The 11,104-nt window shown below is 38.7% G+C and overlaps 1 protein-coding gene across 1 annotated transcript in view; it reads right to left on the bottom strand.

The window, feature by feature from the left end:
• Positions 1 to 7,750: 7,750 nt before the first annotated feature.
• si:dkey-171c9.3 overlaps positions 7,751 to 11,104 on the bottom strand; it is a 4,743-nt gene continuing 1,389 nt past the window's right edge. Inside the window, exon 2 of the mRNA XM_024263531.2 lies at positions 7,751 to 9,092. Within this exon, the coding sequence (XP_024119299.1) occupies positions 8,298 to 9,059 (762 nt within the window). The 5' untranslated portion in view covers positions 9,060 to 9,092 and the 3' untranslated portion in view covers positions 7,751 to 8,297. The remainder of the gene's footprint in view (positions 9,093 to 11,104) is intronic.

Raw genomic sequence — 11,104 nt, forward strand, 5'->3', positions numbered from 1 at the left:
ACGCTCCAGCTTTTTTTTTTTCTATTCCCGACGCACGGCTCATCCCACTCCACCATAGCCAACAAGACAACAACAACAACAACAACAAAATACTCTTTAAAGTCTCTAAAACTCAGATCCATCCACAGATGTGGGGATTTCCGCCCCTAAATGCAGCAGTCTGTGCGCCAAACTTCTGAGTCAGAGTTTCTTTGACACTAGGTTTGCAGGAAAAAAAACACTTACAAGAGAAAATATCAACAAGACACTTTAAAAATGGGTTCTCTGTGCGCTCGTGCGTGGGTACATGCATGTCACCTAAAAGTTGTGATTGATTTCTGAGTGGCTGGATGGCCTGCAGAGGGCGCGCTTTTTCCTGCTCTTTATTTTATGCAGGATATCTGCCGTTTTTTCAGACCTACAGGAGATTAACAATGTGAAACATGAACATAATAATCTATTCAAAATAATATCTGAGTGTGCATCAAACTTTAACATAAAATAAGACTTTATTGATCCTCACATGAGAAAGTTTTATGTTTACAACTATTCTGGGAATCAAGGATTAGAGAAACAAACTTCAATGTAAAACGATTATGGAGCGTCCTAGAGGGACATCAAAGTATAAGAAATAAAAATTTAAGTACAGAAAAAAACACGTCTAAGAAAGGAATTATGTTTTTTTATCTGGTTAGTACCAGTAACTGGTGCTAGTGGTGCTAACGTAGTGATCTGGTGTGTACCAGTTGCTTGTTGGTGCTCATCAGTTATCATCTGGAGCTTACCAGTTACTATTTGGTGCGCATGAGATACTATCTGGTGCATACCAGTTAATATCTGGTGGACACCAGTTGCTATCTGTTGCTCATCACGTACTACGTGGTGCACACCATTTACTACCTGGTGCGTACCATTTAAAATCTGGTGCATACAAGTTAGTATCTGGTGCGTACCAGTTGCTATCTGGTGTGCACCAGTTATTATCTGGTGTGCACCAGTTACTACGTGTTGCTCACTAGTTACTACCTGGTGAGTACTAGTTAATATCTGGTGGGCACCAGTTGCTATCTGGTGCTCATCACTTACTACGTGGTGCACACCAGTTACTACCTGGTGCGTACCAGTTAATATCTGGTGCGCACCAGTTACTACGTGGTGCGCACCAGATACTATCTGGTGCGTACACGTTAGTATCTGGTGTGTACCAATTAATATCTGGTGCATACAAGTTAGTATCTGGTGCGTACCATTTGCTATCTGGTGTGTACCAGTTAATATCTGATGTGTAACAGTTAATATCTAGTGCGTACACGTTAGTATCTGGTGCGTACACGTTAGTATCTGGTGCGTACAAGTTAGTATCTGGTGCATACCTGTTGCTATCTGGTGTGCACCAGTTAATATCTGGTGTGTATCAGTTAATATCTGGTGTGCACCAGTCACTAAGCAGAAAAACAGTCTAGAAATTGAAGTTTTTTTCTGGTGAGTTTTTTATAGTTAATGGTTCCCACCAGTTACTATCTGGTGCTAGGATCCATTTTGCACGACCACATTTACACATGTTTACATAGACCTTACTTTGGAGGTGGCTGCTTGAACAAGCATTGCTGAGGGTGATGGGAATATAGCTTGAAGCTACGCACATACCAGGCTTTTGATACATAGGAAAGTACTAAACACACCTTCTTGTAGCCTAGTGTTCACCCTGGAAAAGCATGGAGGGGCTTCTTCTTCTTCTTCTTCATATTTTGTAACATTTACTAGCACTTGTCTGCCAGCTACAGTTAGAAGAGGCTTGTTGTGAAACGTCAAAGCAGTTCATATTTTGTGAATCTTGCTTTAGGCTTTTTTTAACAGATCTATTCCAATTTCTAAAAGACTTGGTTTCATAGAATTCCATCCGAACCCAAACTATTCATTAATACTTTCTTCTCTATGATCAGTTTTCAAACAGTTGGGACACCATCTAAATGTCACTACCACGTCCTTGATTGGTTCAAACTTGACCTGGTTAATGTTTATCGTGCGTTTAATGATCACGTCTTGTACATAAATGTTTCACCCATTCCTAATCCACTCATTGTGTTTGTCGATATACGACACACATCCTCCCACAAACACACAATAAAGTGTGTAATATGAGGAGACAGAGTTATTTCCTTTGTTTTATATTTAAGCCACCACAAAGAGCTGGCAAGAAATTTGTGCACATGTGCGTGTAATGGTTAAAAAAAAACAAAGCTCTTTAATAGAGATTAAAGGCAGATGCTTTTATTCAGGCTGCTCAGGGCTCTTCTCATCGTAAATCAAAGTTATTAGTGTTGTTTTTTTTTTTTGTATTTTAAAGCCACCAATATTTAAATGCTGACTTGTTTTTGAAAAGTTACTTTCACCTGTTTTTATTGTTCTATTTAAAGGGCAGAAGTCACAAACTATTTATATTTTTACCAGTTTTTTTAACCACTAAACATTTTGATTCATTTTTGTATCATAGTTCCTTGTTTCTTCTGGTTTGTCGACTGTATTTTCTTCTTCACTTTTTGCTGAATTTCAAGAAGTTTTTATTTTAATAAATTATTTTCCATTTAATTGAAAATATCGTGCTAATTCTGTTTTTATGTTTATCAAGTAATTAAAAAAAGGGAAATGTACCACAAAAAAAAGAAAGTTCACGGTGATTAAAACAATATTGTGAGGTTCATGTCACATCCCCCACACAAAAAATATCGATATTGGTATTGATATTGACGATATTAATCGGATCGATACCCGATTGCTCAGTATCGCCGTAGCCCTAATATCTGGGACAAAATTACATTTTTTTGCAGAAAGAAGAGTCTAAAAATTGTTTGTTGGTATTTTTTTTTTGTGTTTTTTACAGTCATCCTTCCATCTGTTTGTCTTCTTGGACATTTGTATCCTTAAAGTTTGTTTCGTTCTTTTATTGACAGTAAATTACTGATGAAAGTCTCGAGGTTTTGCCTCACATTTTGACCCATCCTCCTGTGTAGAGGTTTTTGGTTTCACCAATCTTCTGGACAGGCTTCAGTATACTAGTCTGTATAGACTACGTTACCAGTTTTTCTTAAGTGTGTGTGTGAGTGTATGTAAAATAAACGAATTGTTGAAAATTCTTAAGTTTCTTAGAAACACCAGTCAAGTTATTGCCTTGTTTCTGAGTCTCAGGTCAGTCTTCCTCTCGGATCTGTATCGTCTGTCCCAATGGGACTTTAATCTAGACCACCAACCCACCGGTCAGATATGTGGACAACACTTGGCTTAAGATCAAACTTCACAGATAAGAGTTGCAGCCAGGCCAATCCAAAGTTAAGAGTGGTATAGGATGTACGAGAAAGTCACCCAGTGCGACTATGACTAGCTGCGTTTCCATTTCCCATATGCGCTCCAATTTATCGAAGGTCTAGAAATGTAAAAAAAAAAAAGAAAAAAAAAAACCCACTATTTTCCAATTACACTGTTTCCATTAAATAATTATGTGAATAAACACAAACCAACAAAAAGTCATTCAAAAACACAGTGACTGATGTGAACAATACGTTGATTTACAGCAGATACATTCACATTTCTGTCTATCAAAGGAGACGTCAGCGTCTTATTCAGCGATGAGTTACATGGGAGTGGCTACGGGTGAAGAGATTTTGGGAAATCCCGGTTGGTGATTTTAGGAGCTGTGGATCCAACTATTTCCCAACTTTTGATGAGCTGTGTGACGCTGTGGGACCTTTTGTGGCGCTTGTGGTATCCGCTTGTTGGTTATGTGACTAATTTAATTCTAAAAAAAAAAATTTCCAATGGAATTTAGCAAAATATGCCTAAAGATCCTGTCCTCCAAGCACCCCCTTTTTCTTTTTTTTATAAATGGGAGTTTTTTTTCGAAATTGTAGTGTTTCTATAGGCAAATTTATTATAGCAAATCCAATTTGTGCAACTTCATAGTCAATAGATAGGCAGCTTAAGATCAATGACCACGCAGGACTGGAAACAGCAATATAATGACTCGTCCATTTAGTTTTGCACAGCTCTTCGATTTGTGAGGCATCTTTTAACACGGCATGTCCAAAGTCTGGTAAATATCTGTGACACTAGTATGGAGAGAAAATAGACTCACCTCACTTTGTGCATGCGTAATTCTTGATTAGTAACTCACACATATTTTGTGCATGAAATTGTAAAATTAAAAAAAATACACTGTACACATGCACAAATTAAAATAAAACAGCTTTAAACTACTTGCACAAATCTCTAAAATATGATGCACCAATTGTTTGTTATGCACACACAAAATTACATTTACACACAAATCTGATGTGAGACTTTAGTAGCACTTAAACGCATCACTTATAGACGAATCTTGGAGGCGTGAAAAGTGGTTTTGTGTGTGTAACAAGCAATTTGTGCATAATTTTTAGATTTGTGCGTGTAGTTAGTTTCAAGCTTTTTCAATTTTTTGAACTTCATAGTTTTTGTACTTATGCATGATAATATATTATATGAGTTACAAATCAAGAATTACATACACACAAAACCAAAGTTACGCACAAATCAAGAATTATGAAATCAGGTGATCCTATTTTCTCTCCGTACTGATTTGCCCATTTCTAAACAGTCAACTTTAAATAAGTAAGTAAGAAAAGTTGCCATTTCCAGGACAAGTGGCAATCCACACAATGTGTCAGTGAAACATGAAACATCTATGTTTGGTAAATGTGCTAAGAACACTGAAACTGTTTAATATCTAGAGCAGGGATAGGCAACTATCGCCGCAGTATCGGGATGATGTCCAGATATCCAGACTGATTACCTGGTTCAGGTGTGTCCAGACAATTAGAACATGCCAGAGTGGGATATGTTGGAGAACATGCAGGATTGCGGTCCTCGAGGCCTGGAGTTGCCTATCCCACTACCAGATGAGACATGGTTTCTAAGACAGGTGTAAAAATGAACAAATTCATGGTAGTCAAGGTAGAAAAGTATTTAGATGTATTGGTGTCCTTTGTGAAGAAATGATAAGTAAGACGTTGCAAAAAAAAAGCTTGTTTGCATTTTAGAAATAGTTCCAAGAATGTTGGCCCTCAAGCCAATCTGGTTCCCTTTGCAAAAAGTTTGGACACTCCTCTTTTAATGTATCTGTTGTAAAGGTCAGTGGAAAAACGGAAACTTGTAATCTTCAAAACCTCAACTGAGACCCGTTTTCCTTTGATTTGCCTTCATTCTTTGAACATGACAACACGTTTGTGCACAAACACACGGATGTGTTGTTCTTTGTTTTATGTTCCGCTCATGGCGTGTGTTTCCCACATCTGTATGCGGTATGGTGTTATTTAAGACACACATGCAAACAAAAAACCGAGTGAACAAAAATCTGCGTGGTTATATGCCAACCGCAACGGGCCTCTATGATCAGCGCCGCTGCTTATGTCTCCTGGGATATGAGGCAAAAACTCACAGGGTCCTCCAAGCGGCGTGTAAACAAATCATTTGATGCTAATAAAAACGACGTGAAATGTAAACAAGTGGGTATAAATGGCGAGTAGGGCCAAAGATTGAAACGACTGTAAACAAAACGTGGCGTTTCATCACCTTTTCGGTTGAGCAAACATTGGCCAAAGGAACGGCTCAGCTGGTCCACAGCAGTTCCTGCCACAAATATAAAGTTAGTGTCTGGTTTGACTTTCTGTTATTTAGTTGAGGCCTAATGTTTCAAATTTAGTATCTGTCGCTCTGGAGACCACATTTAGTTGTTTAACCCTTGTGCTCTCTTATGGGGTCCAGATGACCCCACCCATACATTGAGGTGTTAGCCCTTCCATGACAAAGGTGGACAAGACTTCATGTCTGTCATTGGACACCAGTAAAGATTGACAATCATTGAAAAAAAAGTTAATTGCACTGTCTTAATCGGTCCAGATGAAACCACTTTTAAGGTAAACAAGCCTAGGAGAGCAGAAGGGTTCATTTCAGGCAAATGTCAGAACCCATTGATTTGGACCCTCACCAACATTTCTGGTAGACCTCTTCATCCTGACTGGCTTGTAGGTTTCATCAGTGGGGCTATCTGTCTTGTTCAGGGACATGAGGGCCGTCAAAGCTAGGATTCTGTACAGGCCGCCCAACCTGATGCACTAGAAACGCTGGTTCTAACCACCTAAACTAAATCAAGTACTGGGTTATCCCTTGTGCTATCTTATGGGGTCCAGATGACCCAAGTCTTACATTGAGGTGTGATCCCTCCCATGTCAAATGTGGATGAAGGTGGACAGGATTTCATGTCCCCCATGGACATCAAAATCATTGGGGAAAAAAAAGTTTAGCGCACTGTCTTGTGGGGTCCAGATGACCCCTTGCCCAACGAAAAACATACCGAGGATAGCACAAGAGTTATATGAGTTCCTTAGCATAGCTATATTTACATATTAGTTTTAGTGATTTTGGATACAGTTCAAAGGGTTTAATATTACTAACTAGAGAAACGTGGGAAAGTCATAGCCTTAAGCTAGCATCAGCACCACAAAAATAACAACGAGCAATACTGGATCAATCCAGTCGTACACTTAAGATCCAGAATCGCAATTCGCTATGGCACAAGTGTTGGATGCTCATCATGTCTCACACACTTAAGTGGGAACAGGGGGAGGGGAGACTTTGACACGCCAATTTCAAAAGCTGTATTACTAGTCAGAGCTTTTTCAAGCATCTAGTTTTCTGATCCAACGCGATTTGAATTAAGAAATATTCAGAAACACAGTTTTAATTGTAAATTATTTTAAAACTGGGGTCATCTGGACCCCACAAGACAGTGCGCTGAACTTTTTTTATCATTGATTTTTTGAGTTTCACTAATGTCGATGACAGACATAAAATCCTGTCCGCCTTTGTCCACATTTGTCATGGAAGGAAAAACACATCAACATATGGTTGGAGTCATCTGGACCCCAACGAGAGCGGAAGTGTTAAATAAGTCTTCTCCTATGAGAAAAATACTACAAGAACATGTTAAAAACACAAAAAATAAAATTTTCATTAGACTGGGTCTTAAAAGTGTAACCAAACATTAAATAAAGTTTTTTTGCCTGTTGAACTCTATAAATGGGGCTTTAAAAGTGCTGTCTCTTAGTCATTAACCCATTTTGACAAATTAAAATAAACTTGTTTAATTCTTAAAAATCTAGCAAAACACCATCTGTGTGCTGCCCCCTACAGGTTGAATTGAGGTATCACATTTGAATTCCGTGATTGTTTAAAGCATTTAAGTCCCACGTCTTGATCTGCAGCTCCAGTAATGATAACAGTCCTGTTCCCCAAGCCCCGCCCCTCTGACTGGATTTTTGAATTTCAGCTGTGGGTGGAGTCAGCCTCCAACTTCCCTGTTTGGTGACCCTTTAATCGCATAGAGAAGCAAAATCCAAAACACATCTTAGGTCGCGGGCTGAACAGGATAAACATTTATTGAAAACTAAATTTTTAAAACTTTAAAAAAGTAATGTTTTAATAAACTATGAATAAAAAAGTCAGGAATATTATTCCAGAATAAATCTACTTAAATCTTACATAACTTTCAAAATTTTATTTTCCCATAAAAATATATTTAGTCAAAATTATACAAGTTAGAAATAAGCGCAAGATAATATCGGGCCATTGATAACAGTAAAATAAAAGGATCTGGAGGGCCGAATAGAATCACCCGGAGGGCCGGATCCGGCCCCTGGGCCTTGACATGCGATTTAAATGTTAATTTTTGGAAGCCCCTTAAAAAAAACAAAAAAATCCAAAATGAAAAGCATGTTTAATATTAGTATATTATTATCAGTGGTGTGATGTATGGTTTGCAAAAACACAAAATAACATTTTTCTTTAACAAATGAGCTTCATTTTGTTCACCATTTGTGCACATTCTGTCAAATCCAAGCAAAAAAAAAGACAAAACCAAGAAAAAAATCACTAGCAACAAATGCATTGTTTGATCATAAGTTAGAGATTCATTGATGAGAAAATGGGTTCTTGCTAGAATCTGAAACACCAGAAACAGTTTCATGAATCTTGGAAACTTGGAGGACATCAACAGCATCATTTCCCCTGTGCTGCCATCTATTGGACACATTGGTAATTATGTGGATCTTTCCAACTGTTTTCTGTGTGTCACCTCCATTCGGCTCATGGGGGGTCAGGGAAGTCATTCTAACCAAAAAAGTACATTTGAGGTCTAACAAATATAAAACAAGCACAATATTCGCCTAAAATACAAATTCACCAAATTTCAACTTTTATTTTGAAATAAGATAAAGAATTTCAATCAGATGCTACTGAAGGATTTTAGTTTGACCAAGAGAGTAGCTGATGATGGTTTCAGCCATTTGTTGGGCTAACAGATCCAGATTTATTCTGTTTTGCATCTCCTCTCTGCCTTTCACACTTAGAACCCCGCTCACGATGTCACATGACAACGTTTCCGCAAAATGTTCTACGCTGGCCCCGTGCTGAGAGGTCACTTCCAAACCATCTTTAGGTAAGTCGTCCGTACTCAGCGAGAGCATCAGGTGCTCCATCAGTTCCATCTGAGGGTCAACGCTCGAGCTGTCCTCTTTGTCTTTGGGAGTTGGGGGAGGCGGGGAGGGCAGGAAAGCGTTGGCTAACCCCCCCTTCAGCTTCTGGGCAAAGCTGTGTCTGCTCCTCTGGAGCTCGGGTACGAGGGGGGTGGAGGGAGGGGCGTCGGGGTAGTCGAGGGAGCCCACGAGAGGGAGGCCGGACTGGTACAAAGGTGGATGTGGAGGCGGAACGGGACGGATGTCTGTGCTGGGACTCATGTCCATTGAGTCTTCCTCAGAGTGCTCAGACTTTTCCGATCCTTTAGTCGGATCTTTCACACACACTTCCCTCAGCGCCGTTTCAATGATCACCAACGCCAACTCCGCCGCCAACGTCTGATCTGGATCTGGACGTTTCTCTCCACCCATCGTGTTTAGAAAAGACTGCACTATGCCGTCAGCCATATTGTGGGCAAACTCCTCCAAGAGGTCAGCCTCAGCCAGCGTTCTCTCTCCATGGTGGAGCTCCAGATCCATTGAATCTCCAGACGGCAGAATGTCCTACAAAGACTGAGGGAGCAATTGACAGGAAATATTATTACTTTTGTGCCAACTTTTACAATAAAAAATTCTTCAAATTGGATTCTTATTTATGGCAGTCCTAAGCCACGGGTGTCAAACTGAATCACACAAGAAGCCAAAATGCAAAACACACCTAATGCTGCGGGCCGAACTAAATATTTATTGAACACTCTAAAACTAAATTTAAAAAAAATGAAACTGTAACTTTTTAACATAATTATGAACTAGATATATAGCATTACCTGTGATAATGCTAGTGTGAATGCTGTAAGCTGAATTTGGCCGCTGAAGATGCTAATGCTGATAGCTGAAGATGCTGAAATTGATAACTAAAAATGCTGAAGCTGATGTCCAGCTAAAATATTAGCTAAATAAAGAATTAGACTAAAAATAGTTTAGCCAAACATCTAGCATGAAGCCCAAAAAATAGTTAGATTTCAAAATGGCTTAAAAAAAACTTACAAAGGCTAAATTAGCAAAAACAGCTAGCATGTAAATATTAGCCTAACTCTAAAATACCCTAAAAACTAAAAAAGCCTAAATTAGCAAAAATAGCTTGCATGTAGCTGAAATATTAGCTAAACTCCTAAATAGCCTAAAAATTGAAATAAGGCCTAGTTTACCTTAAACTGCTGCCATGCAGCTGAAATATTAGCTAAACTTCAAAATAAAGTCTTAGTAAATGCTAAAACAGTCCAAAAAGCTAGCATAATGCTAAATTTTAAAACTTTGAAATAGTAACTTTTTAACATAACTATGAATAATAAAAAGGTAGGAATATTATACCAGAATAAATCAAGTTAAACCTTAAATAACTTTCAACATTTTATCTAGAGGGCCGGATAGAATTACCCGGAGGGCCGGATCCGGCCCCAGGGCCTTGACTTTGATAAAATGTACCCGAACCTAGAAAACGACATTTTAAATGCATATTTGTTTAGATCAGGGGTCTTAAACAGGCGGCCCATGGGCCATTGGGGCCCCCACTTTCATATGAAACTTTAATGTTGGTACGGATGGGTTGTGTGGAGCTGATAAACCAGCCAATCACAGTGGGGTATATGGCTCTTGGGGGCGTGACATTGACTGGTTTTGAAGCAGGGACACCCCCCTCCCCTAGACCACATTAATGAGTTCCTTACTTCTCTTTTTTGTTTTTGTTTTAGAAAGTGACTATTTTCTCAGTATGTGCAGCCAGTGCGGTATGGAGTTCCATTTGTGCCAAAATTATCTTTTTTTCGTCCATTGTCCATGTCTACTGAACAAGTTTGTTTGTTCATGTCTATGTACTACTAAGCATGTCTTTGATGATAGCTTTTTAGTTTCAGCTCTATGCTTAAAACTTTGCATTTGCTTTTGTCGTTGGATGTGTAGCAACAGTTGTTAGCGTTGTTAGCTCCTGTTGTTTCACAGGACACGCAGAAGACATTGCTTAGTCCAGGGGTCTGCAACCTGCGGCTCCATAGCCAGGGGTGGCTCTTTTATCTATCCATGGTGGCTCTCTGGCTAAACTTTTGGCTAATTTGTTATCTGCTGGGTTTTTTTAGGCTAGTTTGGAGTTTGGATTCTATTTTGGCAACATACTCACGTTTTTGGCTAATTTGGCATCAACTGGTGTTTTTTAGGCTAATTTGGAGTTTAGCTTCTATTTTAGCGAGAAGCTACATTTTTTCACTAATTTATTGTACTGAGGAATTTAAGGCTATTTTGGAGTTTAGCTAGTATTTAAGCAATGAGCTAGGTTTTTTTGGCTAATTTGACCTCTACTGAGGTTTTTATGCTTATTTGGAGTTTAGCTAGTATTTTAGCAACATGCTAACATCTTTGGCTAATTTATTATTTAGTGGGGCTTTTAAGGTTAATTTGGAGTTTAGCTTCTATTTTAGCGAGAAGCTACATTTTTTGACTAATTTATTGTACTGAGGAATTTAAGGCTATTTTGGAGTTTAGCTAGTATTTAAGCAACAAGCTAGGTTTTTTGGCTAATTTAGCATCTCCTA

The sequence above is a fragment of the Oryzias melastigma genome, unplaced genomic scaffold (assembly GCF_002922805.2).
Source record: "Oryzias melastigma strain HK-1 unplaced genomic scaffold, ASM292280v2 sc00933, whole genome shotgun sequence".
Classification (NCBI taxonomy): domain Eukaryota; kingdom Metazoa; phylum Chordata; class Actinopteri; order Beloniformes; family Adrianichthyidae; genus Oryzias; species Oryzias melastigma.